The sequence below is a fragment of the Bactrocera dorsalis genome, chromosome 2 (genome assembly GCF_023373825.1).
Source record: "Bactrocera dorsalis isolate Fly_Bdor chromosome 2, ASM2337382v1, whole genome shotgun sequence".
Taxonomy (NCBI): domain Eukaryota; kingdom Metazoa; phylum Arthropoda; class Insecta; order Diptera; family Tephritidae; genus Bactrocera; species Bactrocera dorsalis.
In genome coordinates, this window is record NC_064304.1 from 36,460,402 (window position 1) to 36,481,857 (window position 21,456).

The 21,456-nt window shown below is 31.9% G+C and overlaps 1 protein-coding gene across 10 annotated transcripts in view; it reads right to left on the reverse strand.

Annotated features, from left to right (window-relative positions):
* Positions 1–1,881: 1,881 nt before the first annotated feature.
* Positions 1,882–21,456, reverse strand: part of LOC105226373 (uncharacterized) — a 60,694-nt gene continuing 41,119 nt past the window's right edge. For 7 of the 10 annotated variants that reach the window (XM_049449183.1, XM_029550239.2, XM_049449179.1 and 4 more), the window contains 5 exons: positions 18,011–19,471; positions 17,761–17,943; positions 16,257–16,352; positions 16,065–16,185; positions 1,882–7,964 (listed from right to left, as the gene is read on the reverse strand). In XM_049449183.1, the coding sequence (XP_049305140.1) occupies positions 7,819–7,964; positions 16,065–16,185; positions 16,257–16,352; positions 17,761–17,943; positions 18,011–19,471 (2,007 nt within the window). In that variant the 3' untranslated portion in view covers positions 1,882–7,818. Of the gene's footprint in view, positions 7,965–11,018; positions 11,947–13,866; positions 15,394–16,064; positions 16,186–16,256; positions 16,353–17,760; positions 17,944–18,010; positions 19,472–21,456 lie in introns of those variants that run through there. The other 3 variants (XR_007421802.1, XM_049449180.1, XM_049449181.1) reach the window with 3 other exon arrangements.

Below are 21,456 nucleotides of genomic sequence, written 5' to 3' on the forward strand. Positions count from 1 at the left end.
GGATGATTGTATCTGGTTGATAAGCTCTGTAGTTCGAATTAATTTCTCCAAGAGTAGATTGAAGAAGTCGCACGAAAGGGGTCGCCTTGTTTGAAATCTCGTTTGTTATCGAACGACTCGGAGAGGTACTTCCCGATCATGACAGAGTTTTTAGTATTGCTCAATGTCAGTTTACACAGCCGTATTAGATTTGCGGGGACACCAAATTTAGACACAGCAGTATTAATGTAGTTGCTTTTCGTGCTGTCAAAATCAGCTTTGAAATTTACGTGGAGGTGGATCTTCTTTACACGGGTCTTTTCCAAGATTTGACACATGGTGAATATGTGTTCAGTTGTTGATTTGCCATTGATTATTTGAATTTATACAACCAATTAATATACAGTACTGACGCTGGGAATTTGGCACAGAGAAAAGAAGTTTAATCCACACATATCATACTCTAGAATTATCTCATCGTGGAATGGGAGAATATATGACTAGGCGAAATTGGTTTCCAAGAACCTAAATTTCAAATAGAAAATTTTTGTTGCCTGGCTTTTCCTTCCCTCCGTATACCGCATTTGAGGATTTCTCCTTTAATCGTTTCCCGAAATTTTTCTTTGTTTTCTTATTTTCAGATAGAAAAATTAAAACTCCGCTTCAACTCAAACATCGATAGGAATCTTGGAGGCCACACCACAGGTCAACGATGAGAAATAATGCGCTCACCATAAGTTTCCTTCAATAAATAAATAATTTCGTTGGCTGTATAGCATGTAACGCTGCCTTGTCGGAAGGTTTTCAAAGGTCGTCCACATCAACATCTTCTTATTCAGGCACGAAAAAGGCGTTATAGATCATTGACTGTAACATTATGGTGCGATAATTTTGTTTATAACCTCAGCCAAAAGTGAGCTTCATCGCTGAACAAAATATTCTGGTGAAAATCGGAATTGGTGGCCATCTCCTTTTGGGCCCATTCATCGGTCGTGCGATGACCTTGATGCTCGTTCGGAATCAATTCTTGTAATAGTTGAATTTTGTAAGCTCGCAAATCAGGATTTTTTCAAAAAATCTTCCATATATTGGATGGGTACGGTTCAAATTGTTAGGCGCATTGGCGGATGGACTCATTACGGTCTTCCTCGGTACTTTGATCCAAAGTCGAAGAAGCTCAGCATCTCTGAGGATCCTTCGCACTGTACGGCGTTTCTCAGTATGCGCATTCGGTGATCAGATAATTTCTCTTTTGATCAAGATCGTGTGATTTCACATCGTTCGACTTTTTCCTGTGGGAATATGTAAAGTCTAAAGTTTCTGCAGACAATGCCGCTTCGATTCAGGCCTAGGAGCAAAACAGCACAGAGTCATCGAAAATTGCACTTAACGGATGAACCATCTGAGACTTAGCCGCGGCCAACATTTGAAAGAGAATCTTCAAAAAATTAAATGCCAATGAACGTTCTTTCGAATGATAATAAACATTTTCCATTAAATTTGAAGTTTCTGTGTGTTTTCTTTAAACAAGTAGGAAACTTCGAAATGAATCACCCTTTAGTACCTATCTCATCGCCTTACCACAATTCTTCTTAAAAATAAAAACACAAAATGCTTGTTTCATTTAAATTCCAACTATCGTTTTTATTGATAACATTTTTAATTTCAATTTACAATAATCATTGTGATGATTCATATTCATATTTATATGTATGTATGTATTTATTTGTATGATATTTATCGTTTGTTGCTTTGCTGCGCTCTTTTAAGTGGCTAATATATGATTTTACATATGTATTTGTATTTGTTTTTGCATTTGCATGTAATTATTTATGCATAGGTATGTCGTATGTATGTATATTATTTATATATGTATAGTTTATGCATTTATTTATATATATGTATATATATATATATGTTATATATACTATGTATAGTTCTAAGTTTTTGCATGCGTGTGCGGGCATTATATGTATGTATGTACGTGTGTATGCATAACACTTATGATATTTAGTGATTATTTGATATTACAGTTATGACATTATAACACAGACAGCATGCGCTCATCTGATTTTCCTGTATTTGCTCTCTGCTTATATCTCAACGTTTTGATTAACACGCCTTCACTGACTGCTTAGTGATTTGTTAGCATTGCAAACTCTGCAAGTTTAACTTTCCACAATTATATTTTCAACGATTTTTCTCTGATTTCTTAAATGTACATAAATATTCTTTAAAATTATATATACAAAAAATATATAAACGCTTCATATGAGTTATACGTGTGTGCTGGATTATGTCTGTAGATAATAACGACTGTCTGTGACTAATTATTATTATGAACTAAACTGTGAAAGTAATTAAACAAAAATTTAAATTTAATTGTCTTTAAAGTAAAATTTAAAAATATTTTATGATTAGTTAAATTAAGACGCATTAATTTTATAATTAATTGAGTTGTTAAAGTGAATGCAATTTTATTTTAAAAACCGAAGTTTCCATTATGCGCTTGAAATAATCTAAAACCTAATTTTATAATTTTTCAAATTTAATTAATTTTTCATTTTAGCGCTAATTTTTAATTAGAGATAATTTAAAATAAGATTAAAATTTTAATGTAATTGAAGATTACAGAACTTATTTAATTATTAATTTATTAAAAAAATTTACAAGTCTTAATATTTTTATTTATTAATTTAAATATAAATTTTAATTATTTTTAATACAAATAAAAAATAGCAACAAAGTAGCTTAAAACTTGTTAGAAATAATTTTAATACACATACATGTAATAATTGCATTTAAATTTTATTTTTAATTTTTTTTTTTTAATTAAATTTTAGTGATTTTTTTAAATTATTGAACATATAATCATTAAAAAAATTACAACTTTAAATATTTTTATTTTTTAATTTAAATTATAATTGTTTTTAATACAAAACAATTTGCAGTAAAAATTAAATTTTTATTTCAAATTAACTTGGAATATTGATTATTAATTTATTTATAATTAATTATTTTTTTTTCATTTTTGTTTTGATATTTTTTGCTTTAATTTTTATTCTTTGAATATCAATTTTAATTAAGAGTTATGATGGGGAGCTATAATTTTTTAATACAATTATTATTTGACTCCATAACATTAAAAACTTTTTAAACAAAAAGCAGGTAATTTATATAATTTGTTACCTAATTTATGTTATGATTTATATGCAGCACCGCTAAATTTTTCTTCCATATAAAATTTGCTAATTTGGAGAAAGTTATATATTGAAGTATGTAATATATTAACTATAGATTTAAGTCTGTTTAACTACGAGAAATTGAAAACATTAATGGATTGATTATAAATGAATATAAAAAAATTAATAAAATAAAAATATAAAAAAATGTATTTAAAAAAAGTAATAATAAAAAAATATAGAAATAATATATAGATATACAATAAAAAATTTTTGTATTTAATTTTTATTCTTTAATTTTTTTAAATTAAGTTTTATTTATATTACTCTTATTGCTGGCCTTTAAAACTATTTAATACATGTCTATATGTATTTCGAACTCTAAAAAAAAGAAAATAGAATATTAAAAACAAATAATAGTAAAATTTAATTAATTATAATTAAATTTATTTAATTAGAAGCAAAAATTATGATAAAATAATTGGCAATTAGCAATTGACATTTGTACATGTGAACATATTGTATAATGTATTGTAATGTATCTAAATGCATATTAATATGTAGATTTGTATTTACATATACAAATATCCATATATGCATAAATAATATAAAACCACCTTAAAACGTTTATTTGAAAATATTTTTTTTTTAATTCTTTAACCCTTTTTATTACAAAAAAACTAATTTACTTATAAAAAATATATATATATGTACATATATGATAAAATCATTAACAAGTTAATATTCAAAATCGTTGTTTCGAACAAAATTTCTACTATATGCCCTATACATATTTATAAGTTTATTATATATTGAAGAAATAATAATTAATATCTAATGTTTGTATATATGTATGTTACAGCTTTATATGTGTGCGACATATGTGCATGAGGGTCGTTTTAGCAGAGCATTTTTAGGCATAGACAAGGCGCACTACAGATACTGACTCAAGTCAAGTTGTCGCTCCTGACTTTGCTTGCTACAAACGCTGTCAAATTTGACAAAATAAATGACAAAATAGTGACAAGTAGAGATTTCGATTTTCACAGCTTTGAAATAAGTGAAGCTAATAAGACTTTCCATAAGCTTTTAGCACTGATAACTATCAAAGCCGAAAGAGCAAAGCAAGAACGCCAGATATTCGAATTTTTCTGCTTCTTCGAAAAGCTTTTTTGCAAAGTGTTTGGTACAGCAAAACCAATAATTATATTTAACATTAAAATAGAAAGTAAACTTGCGAAATTTTAAAACATTTAAAATTTAAAAAATATCCATAAATGTGTATCAAGAAATTGTGTTGAAATAAGTCAAGCTAAATTAGAGAAAATAAATAAAAAAAAAATGTTATCATATGTTTTTTTTTAAATGAATGTAGTATATATACATGATTTTTAAATTCGCTGCTAATTGCAATTTAAAAAATATTATTTTTGTGCTCTAAAATTTTATTGAGTTTTAAGTTTTTTTCAAATGTTGAAGCTTTTTAAAAGAAAAAATACCCAAAATAATTTAAATTATTCATGATAACCATTACTTATTAATTTTCTTTGTTCAGAAATATTTTTTTAAGAATTGTTTTTTAATTTGATGACAATTATAATTTAAAAAAATATTAATTTTTTGCTCTAAATTAGTATTTCTTGTATAAAAAAAAAGTTATTTTTTTCGAAAAATTGTAATACTTATTTAAAAAAAAAATTCCTCAAAATAAGTTAAATTATTCATAATATCCATTATTTATTTTTGTCCTTTATTTAAATTTTTCTAATTTTTTTAACATTTTTTTTATTTTGATGTCAATTATAGTTCTCGAAAATATTATTTTTGTGCTCTAAATTAATCTTTTTTACAAAATCAAATTTAATTTATTACAATTTTTTTTCGAAGTTTCAAAGCTTCTTTTACCCAAAAATATCCCAAAATAATCTAAATTACCATATTCAGAGAAACCATTATTTATTAATTTTATTTATTTAAAAATAATTTTTTCTCTTCGCCTGCCTTGAAGCTGTTACGCCTTTCGATATTTTCGTTTTAGCTATTCGCTGATTTTTTGTTTTTTTTTTTATAATTTTTTATCAAATTGCATTGCCATTATTTAATTCTCAAATGTTCTATATTCTGCTTGACATGCCACTTGTTTTCGCTTGTGAGTTTTTATTTCTTTTGTATTTTTTTATCTTTATGCTAATTGACCCAAAATTCTCGATATTTCCTTGTATTTATGTGCTTGCTGCTAATTGTAGTTATGTAAATTATATATATATATATATTTTTATTTATAAATCTCTGATTTAGAAAATTTAGAAAATCTTAGAAATTTTTAAAAAATCATAAATTTTTGTTTAACTCAAGGCCTATTTTGTATATGCGCAGTAAGAAGTAAGAAAAATATGTATACGTACTACCCATTTTTCAAAAATTGCATTGTAAAGTCACAAAGAGTTGCTCAGAAATAACTGTTTTTCGAAACTTTCTTACGAAGAAATTTAATTTGAATAAATCTGTAATGAAAACAGCACTAAAAAATAGTTTAATTTTAACTGAGTTTCAAAAAGTTGCATAACTAGAACGGTTTGCGTCTGAGCTACTGTATATTTTTTATTATAATATTTTACGTAATTAGCTTGAACGAGAAAAAGAAGTTTTGTGAGTGCTTGTTTCATCAAAATAATTAGAAATTTTCTTTTAACACTCTGTATAATATTCATTGCCTTTTCGTCTTTTTTGTGGAGAGGAAAACCACAAAATGTTAGGACTTCAAAATTATTGTTTTTCGCTTCAGCTTCGTTTGACCCTGCGCTATCAGAAATGCGTTAGTTTGTTGTTGTAGTTGTGAAGTTTAAATTTATGCAGCAACAATGCCAACTATATTTAACAATATGTTCAAATTATTCAAGGCTAATTTTTTTGTTGCCTACCTGCAGGCGCAACTGGTTGACAAAATGGATATTGAATTATAAATGCATTTGCTTTTGCTCTTAATTGCACACAGTTTCATATAATTACAAGTATATTCAGCAGTTGCTCGTAAATTAAAATTTAATTAGTTGTTACAGTTATTTTTGTATCATATTTAATTATTTTTTGTAATGTATGTGTATATATGTATGGTTAATATTACTTTCAATAATTTAATTTAATTTTTGTGAATTTTTTTCTGCTTTTCAACAAGGACTTCAACAATATTGTTGGCGCAACACTGCAACGCTGCCGGTATAACAGTATAACACTTGCATGCAGTACAACAAATACATTATATACATGTATATAGCGATTTACAGACAATTTAAATTTATTTTATTTTTTTTTTAAATTTTTTTTCTCTATTTTTTTTAATTTCACTTGCATTTTTCAAATTCCAAATTCAGTTTGCATGTGTGTGTGTCTTTCGAATTTCTACTACAGTCATGTTTCCATATTTATATACATACATATACATATATAGCATAAATTCAGCTAATTTTATTATATTTTTATTTTTTTTTTTCATTTGAATTTTGATATGTGGCCTAATTCGTTTGTGATTCCTGTGCTAATTCCATTTTTTAATTGAACAAATCGCAACAACTTTTGCTTCGAAGGCAGAAAATAAAACAAAATATTTTTTTTTTTTTTCAAAATAAAACAACAAATTTATGCACTATTAGTTATTTGCTTCAAATATGCAGTCCACATCGCTTGAAGCCCCTTTCTGTATACATGTATGTCTGTATGTATGTATGTAGTATACAGTTCCACACATATGTATATTTATATGTACGTGTGTTGGTGTGCTTGTGCGCGCCAATTTGCAGTTAGTCAGTTAATGGCGCTTGCTTTGTTTTTGTATTTTCAAACTCTCTCTCTGCAATATTTATGTTAGTTGTGATATTTTTAGTTAATTGTTCTTAAAGTCTTTTAAATTTGCTTTACAATTCAGTCGTTTAAGTTTTGCAGCTAAGCAAAAAAAAATTATTTAGTTTATTTGAAATAGTTTTCAAAGATTTGCGGCTTTTTTACACATTTAGTTATGCTTAAAATTGTTAATTCTTTAGTTAGACGCTTTTAACACACAACAAACGGACAACAACAACTCTAAAGAATTTAATCTCATACACATACAATATTTTTGTTGTTGTTGTTTTTGTATACATTCTTAGCTCAAATAACGCGCTTAATTACTTACCAATATTGACTTAGTCACTTTTCAGGCGCAACACCTGCCGCTTCGTAAACTTTTAACATTTTCAACTTTTTGTTGTTACATAAAATTGTTTTTGTATTTTTTCATATAATTTTTAGTTATTTGTTTTTAAGATAAATGCAACGGTTTTGTATTTGAGTGTTTGTAGCTTATTGTTTTCTCGACATTAATTGTAATTATTTTAGTGTTTGTTGCTTTTGTTGTAGTTTAGTGTACATCATATTGTTTTTTGGTGCTTTCATTTATTGACTATTTGAATTTTGTGTTTTCAATATTTTTTTATTTAATAAAATAGTATTCATTAGTATTTGCATGTGTGTGTGTATATGCGTGCAGTGCTCTTCCTACGCTGCTGCTCTGCTCAGACGCTGATGCTGCCACTGTTGTTTTATTATCATTCAAGTGTTTTTAGTTCTTTTTTTAGTGCTTTATGTTATTGTTGTTGTTATTTTTTGTTTGTGCTTCGGAAATTCAACTAAAGTAATTGTCGCGTTGTTGATAGATCGGCAGTGGTTCGTTTGGTGATTCGGAACTTCGCTCGTCATGACCAGTTGGTGATGCGTCGTCATCGTCGTCGTCGTTGCCTTCGTCATTGTGCACCTTGGCCATGGCTTTTTCTGTTGACAAATGAAAATCGGCAAAAGAGAAATTAATTAGTTTATTTTCTTTGGTAAATTTGGCAGGAGGTTCTTGATAGTGGTAGGAAGAAAAGCCTGCTGTCCATACTTACGAGTAAATACAAATTTGTCATTTGTGTTTGAATTTTTTTTACTGACTTTGACACTCAAGCATTAGTTCGTATTTATAAAAATATAAGTACTTTATTATAAAATTTTTACTTATGTCATAAATAATTTATTTAAAAAAATTTTAAGTTAAAATTCTGTTTGCCCTTAACTATATAGTTATTAAAAACATTTCACTTTTTCTTTCATCGTAAAACTATTCGATTCCTCCATCAACAATTTATATAATGTTTAATATCTAAAAGGCTATTTACTAAAAGAATTCGGCGTCTACAGCTGTTGCTTTTCCTAACTAAAAAATGCTAAAATTGATCGCAATTTATTTTTTTTACTAACACTATTTGTTATAAAAGTTAATAGGATAATCATTACTCATATTTCCGTTGATTCTAATAAATACTGGTTACTTTTAAAATAGCAAAAATTACAAGCATACATTTCGGCGCAAAGATAAATGTGCGTAAAAAGGTATTTGTGAGCGCGACAAAAGCGAAATTTTCCTACGAGCTTACGAGTGATACAAAGCCTTCAAAGACGGTCGAAAGATCGCTGAAGACATGCCTCGTTCTGGATGACATTCGACCTCTTCAACTGAAGAAAATATTAAAAAAGTGAAGGATATGGTGCTGGTAAACCGTAAGGTAAGTGTGGAGAGAGATGGCAAGAGTGCTCGACATCTCTCGCGAGTTCGTTCCAATGATTTTGGTGCGAAATTTGGGTATGAAACACATTCTTGGTAAATTTTTTTTAGAAAATAGTATCATAAACAGGTATCTTTGGCCATGCTTGATCTTTCGAATTCTGATTCCACATTCGTGGAGAGCATTATAACTGCCGATGAGACATGGCAGTATAAGTTTGAGATACAAACAATTCAACAAACATCGGAACGAAGGGACAAAACGAGCCTGAAACAAAAAGAAAAAAAAAAAACACGCCAAAGCCGCTCAAAAATCAAGGTGATTCTCATTGTCTTTTTCGATATTCATGGTTTGGTGCATCATGAATTTGTTCCGGAGGGACAGACGGTGAATTTCGAGTTCTATTTGGCCGTATTTAGGCGGTAGCGTGAGAACATCCGTCGACAACGGACGGAATTATGGAAAAACAATTCATGATTTTATACAATGATTATGCACCATCGCATCGAGCAACTATTGTAACTGTATTTAAAGCCAAAAACGCAATGAATACCATCGATCAACCGTGTTCGCCAGAGATGGCTTTTTTCTTGATCCCCAAACTGAACCGTTGGACCCGCTTTCAGGCGATCGAAGAGAGATACGCTGAAGGAGTTGAAGGCCATCCAAAAAGTGTTTTCAAGACTGGAGAAATCATTGGAGTAAGTGTATTACATCTGTTGGACATTACTCTGAAGCTGACAAAATAAATATTTTGCGTTTTGTTTACATTTTCCGGATACTTTTTTGGCACAATATATATATATTATTGAGAATAATAGTCGAAATATGCACAAATACATCAATATTTTCACAAATGTCTTCATTTGGTGGCAATATTGTTACATTAAGTTGTGGTTGCCACCCTTTTCAACAATACAGTTTAGGGCAATTTTTCTTGAGACTATTTAAATTACACTCATACTGGGAATTTAAAACAAAACCGACTTTTTTGGCTCATATATAAAATAGATCTGTTGTTCTCAAAGCGTTGCTTTCAGTTTCGTTAAGAGAAATTTGAGACTTTGACCCTTAAGACTTTCACACCTACATCTTAGATATACATATTTTTCAGATAATGGTCGATGCAATACGATTTTGGAAAATAATTTATATTTTTTAAGCCACTCTAAATTGTAAATTTTTCACAAAAAACGAACTTTTTTCAAAAATCAAAATTTTGATTAGTCCTTCGTTCATTACATGTTTTCATATATATAGTGATTTTAAAATTGTTTGGTTATTGGATTTGGCTCAGGACTATCAGCAGTGGCCTAGATTTTTTTTATGAAAAGAAACATTTTTTTTTGGCAAAATCGCTCGTCCAATCATGACAGAGAAGCCAGTTATTTGCATATTTTTTGAATTGTGTCGTTTCGGTCTAAAAGCTATTACTTACAGATAAAAAAAAAACTAAAAGTTAAGCATACATTTCAGCGCCAAGCTAAATATACTACGTGAGAGAAGAGTTCATGTGCTCAACAGACGTGAAAGTTCGATGAGTCTAATGTAAAAATCTAATTCAATAGGCTGATTCATAAGTGATGCTTAGCAACTAACTTTGTAGACAAGAAAAATATTTTTTTTTCACACTCAGTTAAATAATTTATCTTCACATAGTTTTGGGCGCACAAACTATCCAGTGAAGACTTAGCTTTTCATTTAACTACATCAAAATCAATTTCGTTACAAACATCAAATGTTATTTAACAATTTTAGCTAATGCTACAACAAATCGGTTAGCAACCTGGTATTCATAACTGCGTGCGCTACATGCTGGCATTACTCGAGTGCTGTTGCTTTTGTTCTTACATTTTGATGGCATGGTGGCAAACACAAGTGCTTGTTGTGTGCTAAATGAGTGAGTTTGCAATAATTTTGAGTTTTCCAAAAACAGCTTAAACTTAAAAAACACTTTTTCAATGTATGTATGTATAAAATATATAATATTATATGTAAACCTATTGAAAATGTCAAATATAGTTTATATATATTTAACTATATAAAAAAAGCTTTTTGTTTTAGAAAATTGCCTACAAAAACAACAAATATATTCGAAAAAAATAAATTCGAGCAAAAGTCACTAGTCATAAAGAAACAAACATTTCAAAACTCAAACACTTAAAGCTTCAAATTAACATTATGAATGTAATACAGTTACAAAAATAGTAGTAGAAATGGTATTTAGTACTTAGTAGCAGTTAGCGGCTAGCAAATAGTAGTAAATGAGCAATTGTATACAAACCTTTTGGGTGCGTTTTGATGTCACTGTGGTTGTTCTTGTTGTTGTACTGGTTGTTGTTGTGGTAAATGTTGTACAATTTATTTTTTTTATTGTAGTTGTAATAAATAGTTGTAGTTGTTGTCGTTTTTTTTTGGTACGAATCAAAAATTGTTGTTGTTATTGTTGTTGTACTTATCATTTGTTGTTGTTTAAATATGTTTTATTGGCTTGCTTTAGTATTGGTAAGTTAATTACACTGTATTTTTGTATTTTGTTGTTGCTTTTTTGTTTAGTATCTGAGGCAAACGTTTCTGCGAGATATGCATGCATTTATCTCTCAGCGGCAGTTGCGGGTCTAACGGTTGCTTTGCGGGCTGCACTTGCAATAATGCTGCATTTTCGCTCATTCCTTTCATTATACGTATGTATGTACATATGTGTGTGTGTGTATGTAAATTATATATATATAACAATATATATGTATGTATGTGTGCGCATATAATATTTGTATGTGATATGGTCGGTTCGGTTTTATATAGTATTAACTCGATCATTTCTTTTTTGGGGCGCTAACGTTTGTATGTATGTATGTATGTATGAGTATGAGTTTATGCTTTTTGCTATGTATATATACTAATGTAGGTATATTTGTATGTATGTACATTATGTATTAATGCGACTTGGTCGTCAAACAAAATAAGTTAAAAGTAACTTAAGTCTTTAAATAAAAAAAATCAAGGCACAAATTGGTTTCCGTATAAATAAATGCACAACGAAATGCGTTTTCCAACCTATAAAATACATATTTGCAAACGAATATTATAAGAACTAGCATATTTTAGCAAATTATTTTCGTTCTTAACTTCGAGAACGCACACACACGCAACAAAAAGACGCAAACGCTTTCGCACAACACTCTATTTCAGATTGGTTTGGCTATTTGGGTTGCCTAAAAGTAAAGAAAAACAAAAAATGACGCTAAATTATGGCAAAATAATAAACAATAAATAAAGAAAAAGTAATCGAAACATTTCTTTTAGCTATGTTTTCAGGTTTAGAGTAGAGATGTGAGTTTACGCAGAGTTCGAAAATTACTGAATACAATGAAAAGATCCTTTTTAATTAAAATACTGTTTTTTTTTACAAACAAAAATCTTTTTAGAAGCAGTTGTAGCTACCGATAGATCCCCTACCCTTAATCCATTATTTCCAAATACTAGCTGATAAGAATATAATTTTTGGGTTAGTGGTAGAATATATCATAAGTAAGGTAGACACAGTATTAATTGTGTAAATGAAAATTTATGTAGCATAAATAAAAATAAAAATATACAAATAAAATTATTCTTATAAAATAAAACTATTTTTAATTATTACTTTTAATACGTTTTGTTGGCAAAATAAACTTTTACCCAGTCTTAAGCGTTTTGGAAGAAGCCTGAGAACCATGAAGTTTTATTTTACACCAGCCTTAACCATCACCAATCGTTAAGGGGTTATATACAGTTAGAATTTTCAAAGCATCATTTTTTTTATTTTATTCTCTTAACGTACATAGATTTAAATATACACACAGAAAATACGTTCATGGCGTTCTGGTGAATATTTTCGAAGATACGCTCACATTTGATACGGCGTTTCAGAGTGCTTGAAATTACCAGCCCAAACTTTAAAGCGATTTTCTCAAAATGATATATTCAAAGTCGCTGCTCAAAATTACTCGGAAATGGTATATTTTTATATATTTTTTAGTAATTAAACGAAGATTTTTTCTCATCGATAAATATTTTTGTTTAAAACATTTTAAGGCCGAAATGTTGTTCAAAAATCGATTTTTTTTTTTTTTGAGAAACTGATATTTCGTTAAACAATTTTATTTTGCTTATTTTTTCAGTTTGCATTACCAGATTTAACATCACTTTAACGAAATCTGTTTGGTTTTCTAATTTCAGAGGATCCAGTTCAGCGATATAGTGGACATCGCAAGACGTCTTTTTTGAGAGGAACTCCAGGAGATCAGTTGTATTTCCTTTCCAAAGATATATTTTCAGTAATACTAAGTCTTAAAATACAACTAACCATAATACGAGTATTTTGGATCAATAAATTTCAAGGCTCTCTTAGAAAAAAATCTGGAAATATCGTCTTTTTTCGGCCGTCTAACTGTATATAACTCCTTAAAGAATACTGACTAACTCTCCTTAACACAGGTCAAAGAAAATGTTTTACATATGGGTTTTATGACATAGGAAAGGACTATTACAAATCGAAAATTTTGATTTTTTAAACAATATAATGACGTTCTTTGCGTTCTTTTATAATTAATATTAATGATATTGATAGCACTAATTAGGTTAAAAATTATTGCCATGAGATTTGCAGTGCCGAGAATCAGATAATCATCACTCAGGCTGATATTTTTGCTATTTTAATCCAGCCTCGTTAAAACTAAAAAAAAAAAAATTAACCTGATCTGCCTTAGATATCGGCTCCAATATCACATACAGAAAACAATGCTGTACTTGTGCTGGAAAATCAACTACCCTATCCTAAGAAGCATCCATCACGGAGTTCATCTGTATCCATACTTTCTGAAGATATGTAAAGTTCAGCAAACTGCTTAAGAGCAATTTATTCTTTGAAATTTCTAGAACGGCTTGACCACGTAACCACTTAAGATCTGCAAATTCTAATAGCAGAGATAAAATGTTGCCTACGTTTAAGCGTTCTGTTTGAAATCAAATTGTTTTCCGCATTTCTATAATCTTGTTTTGATAGGTTGAAAACGGCAAACATTTTGGCTCAAATTACTCTTTTTTATCAGAACTCTGCCATTTTTTCGATCCTACGGCACTGTACGGAAAATAGCAAAAACAAAGAAACCCAGAATCAATACCGCAGTGGCGGAGGTTTTTGTAGCGCCATCAAAAATCGTGTACAACTCAGAAAGTATTACATTTTTTTCTTAAAAACATTTCCTATGTATTCTTAAAATGTGTATAAATTTGCCCATAAAATTTTAAAATAATTGATGTATTTTTTCTATTTACTAAACAATCGCCATTTTTAGGCTTTCAGAATTCACAACAAATTAACTGACACACTAAATAATATTTGAAATTAATATTCCTTCATTTTAGAATTCAAAAAACAGAATTTAAATAATCATAAAAAAACCATTTAAAGTAAGGAAGTTTTTTAAACAAAGTATTATTGAAAAAGTGATTTGATATATTGTATAAAGCCAAGAAAATTTGCCCTTTAAAACCTCTGGTCCACTTAACCATTTTTTTGTATGTTGAAAATAACTAAGGTCTCCCATTAAATTGTTCTAAAGAAATTTGTAGATCGGTCTTGAAGTTTACCTCGATATTAGACACAAAATAAGAAAATAAATATTTTTTCTTTTAAATATTATTAATAACATTAATATGAAGTACTTCGTAAAACACGAATCAAACATCGTAGCAATACACATAAAATCAACACATGATCATATGGAGTTACACTGAGAATGAAAGAACATGTAAAACCTCTCAAAACACATACATCTTTATATACAAACACTGAAAACACGCTAAAATTTTCAAAGACAACCTTTTTTTAACATATTTCTTTACAATAAATTTTATAGAAAATAGTAAAAAGGAAACAAAGAATCAAAGCAAAAGTATATATATTTAAGAATTTAAGAAATTTGGTTTGGTCGAATGTTTGTGGTGCAAAGTGAGAACGCTGAGATGCTGGGATGGCTTAGCGACTACGATGGAATAATTGAAATGATTACTAAGTACTTGATTTTTTAGATGAAATGCTTATGCTTTATTCATAGAAGTGATACATACTAAGTAAATATGTAATATATATATGTATATACATAGGAGAGCATATAAATTCTTAGGTGAGTGTGAGAGAGTGTGCATATCATGAACATGGTGAAAGTGTAACGGTGAATGTGCTTAAATTGAGTGATTCATAAGATAGTGAGGTTGAGGTTAGGTCTTCATATATGTAACTAGTGGACGTTATAATACAATGTGTGTGTGGATGTTTGAAAATTTACAATTTTACAAAACTTTCTTTAATTTTTTTATGGTGTTTTTGGGCATGGCTGTGAGAAAACTACTGGTTGATATGATGCGTGATTGCCGAAGTTGTACGAATACATATGGTATGTATATGTATTGGTACGTGTGTACTACTGAGGTGAGTTGATGCGCTACAAAGGCCAACGAAATGATGAAATGGGATGCCGAGCTGATGGATGACATGATTGATTTATGTGAGATAGTTTATAGTTTTCATAGAAATTTTCTTGCTTTATGATTATGTTATTGACGAAACGTTTATTCATATACATATGTAGATATGCATGTAAATGATATTCAATTATCATCTAGAAAATCAGAATTCGGAAAAGAAAAAAATATATAGATTTCAAGATTAGAACGAGAGCATATATAGCGGTTATGTGTTTTTAGATATATGAGAATGCTATTTTTTCAAATTTTAAAAGATGTGTTTTTCAGTTTGGAAAGGGTTTTTTTCAGTTTTAATTAATTTTTTTTTTCAATTTTAAAAGTTTTTTTTTGAAGTTTAATGCTTTTTTAAATATAATTAAATCGTTTATGAGAGAATTTACAACAAACACATAATGAACGTTTGCAATTTGTATGAAATCATATGATCATAACATATAAAATAGCCAACTAACTAGTAATAATGTTACTGTTAGTAAATAAAGTAAGCGTACATTTACAAAAACAACAAACATAATCATAAATAAAATATTTGAACAGTTACGAATTGGTTAGTATGTAAGTAATGCATAATCGAAACTAGCAAAATTTTAATTTCATTTACGTTTTCTGTTTTGTTTTTGTTAAATTCAACACAAATTTACCGTTAACGCAAATAGTTACACAAACAATTACATAGAAGAAACCCAAATTGAAAAAGAAAGAACTTTTACATATATACCCACAAGTAGCTAAAGTATAAATGAGCGCATGGAATTGCTTGAAATTCTCGATTTTCCGTTTGAATTTCGCTTTTCTGTGCACTTACCAGCTACGATTTTGCTCATTTGCATGACTTGCTGTGCCAATATCTGATTGAGTTGCAGCAAATGCTCGCGTTGCTTCTTTTCCGCATTGATTTTGCTCGGCGGCAAGCTGACAGTGGTGTCCTGGCGCACAGGAAACAAATATTTTTATTTTGAAAAATGTCTTGTAATATTAAAAGTTTGTAACTACTTACGTTTGCGGTGCTTATGGGCGCCTCAGCTAACATCTTCTTGATGGATTCGACTTTTTCTTGGCGACGTTTCTTTTCTTCGGGTGATAGCTCGGGTGTCTGCAATTTGTGTAATTCGTTAATACTGCGGTAATGTGAACATATTTATTAAATTACTAAGTCTTCTTAGATCAGTCAAGTTCTCAAGTAGTGCTAGTAGAGTAATAATGTAATCAAATTTGACCCAGACTGATAATTTTTCATATGATAATGATAACGTTTTTACGTATTTTAATACAAATCTTTACTATCGCCTAAAATATATTCTCCTTTTGAGCTAATACAATATTTGATTAATTTAATTTTTCATACATATTATAAGACTAGGCTGGGATGCCTACAGCGCATGATTTTTAGAGGTTTCAATGCATTCTTATCGGGTTTCCCAAAGTGTTTTTTTCAGTTTCAAAAACTGAGAAAAGCCGCAAATCGCCAAATCTGGCGATAACAGTGACTGACTGATGCCTCTCGATAAATTTTTGGCAAAAAAATCAGTCATAATCATGCTATAATGTAACGGTACATTATCGTAGTAGAAAATTTATGAATTTTTTGCCCACAAATCCGGTCGTTTACGACGAATTGCTTCACATAGGCGCCTCAAAACGATATGTATTAATAACCATCAGATCCTGTAGAAGGAGCTCATGTGTGGTTCACCTTGAATTCGTTCCACAGGGTCAAACAGTTAATCAAAGAAAACGATTGTTGTTAATCCATTTTGACATGTTTTTCAGGTTTCGGCTCACTTTGTACGGCCTTTCGTTAAATCATTGGACCATTTCGATTTCATATTCATAAACTCACGTCTCGTCCCCAGCAATGTACTTGATGTAATATGTAAACGATGTATCCAGCTACCTCTCTTTTGCGACCGAGGTTAAGTCCTCGTTTTTGCATAAAAAAAAGGGTCTAGCATTGAAACGCTCCATACCCTAAATATTAACCGAAATATTTCGAATCTATCTATAAGAGATGTTGAGCTCCTCTGCCATTTCTCTGATGCCAACACGACGATTTTCTTTAAGTTTTTTGATTTTATCGTCATTAACATAAATGATTGAACAATCCGCTAAGGAAAGTTTCGTATTACTTCACGACCTTCACTAAATGCTGCACCAATTGAAATGTGGGATAAAACGTGGTACCAAAAATTAGCAAAAAAGTGTGGATACGTTTAATGCGCGCATTGTAAATAGACCAGTCCGAGTTAAATTTTATCAGGTGGTCTCAGTAAATACCTCACATAGTACAAGTCTTTCTGGTACGTTTGTTGAGTCTGAGCTTAATATCTTGTGTATTCGAGCTTTCTGGAGCGAAAAATTAAGTTTTAATTTTCAAGGTTGTACAGAATGTGCGTTCGATCCTCTAAAAGGTTTATTTTTTATGTGCTTTCTACCCCTTATAACTAATCAATTTCTGTAAATTAAAATCAGTACTTTAGCTCATTTAATCAAGCATCTCTTACCTTCTCCGGAATATAACGCTCGGGTATAACAATCTTATTTGGCGCCAAAAGCAAGTTATCTATTGTGTTCTCCGAGATCTTCTCACCATGCCCCAAAGCGGAGCGCACAACATCTGGTGCATTCATGCGCGGACGCAAAGCCAAGTCCATGTCCAGATCGTCACGCGCACGCCAGTTGGTATTCTGAAATAAAAATTAATAATTGTAGTAAAGAAATAGATAAAAAGAGGGACGTCTAACGCTCACTCACATTGCGATTCATATCGTTTTCCGCCTGCACATTCTCCATTGCCTTCACATTGACATTGTTAGGGGCCGTGTAGTGGCGCCGCTTCTCGCGCGGCACCGCGCGTCGATGCTTATGCTGCGACGGCACTTTCTCAACAATCTTCTCCGTATTGTCCTCCGACGCTGAACCGGCCGAGAGCTCGTTTATGATTTGACGCGCCGCTTCACTCTGAAACACCGGATCTGGACTCAGATCGGTGATGCTCTTATTCAAGCTCTGCACAGAGTCGGTCTTTTGACGCAAAGCCAGCTGCGAGGACTCGCGCGTGTGACCATGATGATGCTGATGTTGCTGCTGTTGTTGCAGTTGCTTGGCAAAGTACGCATTAGCAAGTGGATTGAGGTGTTCACGTCGCTCAGCGTGCCCACCGTTAGCAATATTTCCACCATTAGCGCCGTTACTCAACTGGTAGCCGGCATAGTTGCTATTCTTGTCAAAGCTGCGACTATAGTAATCATCTTGCTTGCTGCTGCTGCTACTGCTGTGGTGCCCATTGTGCTTGCTGCTGCTGTGTTTGCTGCTGTGGTGGTGATGATGACGCACTTTGCCGCTGGTGGGCGGTTCATTGTAACTGCGCGGCAGCGATTTCGAACGTCCATTGCTTTGGTACTCGTTTGTCGTGCCGCCGTTCATATGCTGATAGCCGTTGCTGACGAGCCCATTGTTGCTCATCAGCTGTTGCTCTTCCTCCAGCACCTGATCGAGATTCTGCGTGGAGCTGCTTAGTCCGTTACGTTCGCTGCGATCACGATGTCTACGCTCCGACTCGCGCTTCACAATGCGTACCGTTTTGATCTCCTGTTTCTCTTGGTTGGTCAAATTGGCAAATGGATTGGAGTCGAGAAAACCGTCGCTGTCCACGCCACTCGTCTCCAAATTATCGCTGGCGTCATTGTAACGGTATGAGCCAGCGCTAACACCTGCGCCAGCCATTAAACGTTGCAGCTCGTCGCCATTATTGAAATCACTGAGCTTCGTGTCCACGTAAAGCGGCGTTGAGAGATTGAGCGTGGAGTCATCGCTCAGTGTGTGCGAGATGCTATGCATCGAATCCAAATCAGTTTCTTGCCACGAAGCGGAGTTTGTACGTTTCTTCTGTGATATGTCTAATGGCAAACCGTTTGCAATGTTCTCTTTGTTGCCAATCTCCTGATAAAGACGATTCGAGTTCTCCGTTAGTTGACGCACAGCAGAGCTTAACTCCTGGCGCTGTCGTTGCATGTCACCTACAAGTGTTTGTACACGCTTCAGCTCGGACTCCAACATGGCGGTCGTGTTGCTGGCAAAGCTATCTGTGCCGCCGACGCCATTTGTGAGTGCTCCTTGCGAACCGCGTGCCCCACGCGAAGCCTGCAGTTTCTGCCGCAACACAATTAGCTCTTGTTCGAGACGCGCATTGCCTGCTACGGTTTGTTCTAATTTCTATTTCCATAAAAATTCGAAGAGAAATAAGTAGTGATGTTAGTAAAATGAAAGACTTTTAAGATTTTTTCGACATGCTGTTATAACATTTAAAGCACGAAAGCCAGAGCTTGTATGATTTGTTTAGTGAATTGGCGCTTTAGATGTTAAGCCGTCTGCATTTTTGTTTTCGTCTAAGCTTTTAAAAATGGAAAGTTTTTCATCATTTATTGTGTTGCTACGAAATTGTATGTGGATATTTTAGAGCTTCGCTAATTTTAGAACACTATCTACTGAAGATACACTGGTGTGATAAAGATTTCTCTAATGGATCTCTAATCATTCCAATCATTTGTCATCTAATGAGATGCGCTATGAGTTGAACCACTATGTGTCAAAATACAGCGCGGAAACAGTTGGCTTTACGAAGCGATACTGAAAAGTAACTCTCGCTATTTTAGTGAGACGGATCAGTTAAGTTTCTATTGGATACTTTTTTAAATAGCCCCTAAATTTGTTTAAAGACCTGGCCTATTATTCTTGGCTGACATATTTTAGTGAATAAGTGGGAGTGATCCCTTTCCATGGGTCTCTATAAAAGAGGAGGTCTAGGACTATTTGGCATAATAAACGAATTTCAGACTGTATGTATAACTGTTGCCAGGTGCAATCTGACATTTCCATTGGAAAGTTTGACATTTTTTAGAATAACATCACTCAGAACGTTTTGTCATTTAATCGCGAATTCTTTTATTTACAGGGAATTAAAAAATTCATCTCGGCCAAAAAATGGAATTAACTCGTGCACATTTTTGTGCGATCATTTTTCACAACTTTCGACGTGGATTATCACGACAAGAGTGCATCAATGAGCTAAAATCTTTGTATGGCTATGAAGCATCATCCTATAGCACTGTGAAAAACTGGTTAAACGAATTCAATCGTGGCCGACGCTCGCTCAAAGACGAATTCCGTGAAGGTCGTCCAAAAATAAAACATCGATGCCGTAAGTGAACTGATAATGCAAGACCGTCATGTAACATACCTTCAGATAGAGGCATGCCTATGCATTTCTCCACCAGCATACATTCGATATTGCATGAACACCTGGCCGTAAAAAAGGTTTGTTCTCGTTGGATTCCGCACAATTTGACAATCGCTCAAAAAAAGGCTCGTGTGGATTGGTGTAAAGAAATGCTGAAAAAATACTATCGCGGTGCTTCAAAAGACGTTTATAAGATCGTCACAGGTGACAAATCATGGATCTATGCGTATGAGCCCGAAACAAAACAGCAATCGACCGTGTGGGTCTTCCAAGACGAGCCAAATCCGACGAAAGTTGTTCATGGAAGAAGCACTTCGAAGCAAATGGTCGCCTGTTTCTTCGGCACAACTAGTCATGTGGCGACTGTTCCGCTTGACCAACATAGGACGGTCAATTCTGAGTGCTACACCACTATTTGTTTGCCTGAAGTCTTCGGAGAAATTCGAAAAACGAGCAAGAGAAAACGAATTTATTGTGCACCATGACAATGCGAGCTCTCACACATCGGCTCAAACCAGCGCCTTTTTGACCGGCCAAAACGTCGAATTGATGGGTCATCCGCCGTCCAGCCCTGACTTGGCACCCAATGACTTCTTTTTATTCCCACACATCAAGAAAATAATGCGTGGTCAAGGATTTTCGTCGCCAGAAGATGCTGTTGAAGCATTCAAAAATCATGTTTTGGAGGTGTCTCAATCGGAGTGGAAAAGTGCTTCAAAAATTGGTTTGAGCGCATGCAAAAGTGTATAAATCTTGATGGAGAATATTTTGAAAAACAATAAAACCATTTTCGTTGATAAATATTCCTATATTCATTATTAGGCCAGAGATATATATAGCAGCCCTCGTATAAGTGGAAATAAAAGTTTGGATTTAAAAGTCAGGCATGTTTGTTAAGTAACTCCATTCTTCATCTGTGAGTAAGAAGATACGTAACAATTTCTTTGAACCGCGTTTACTA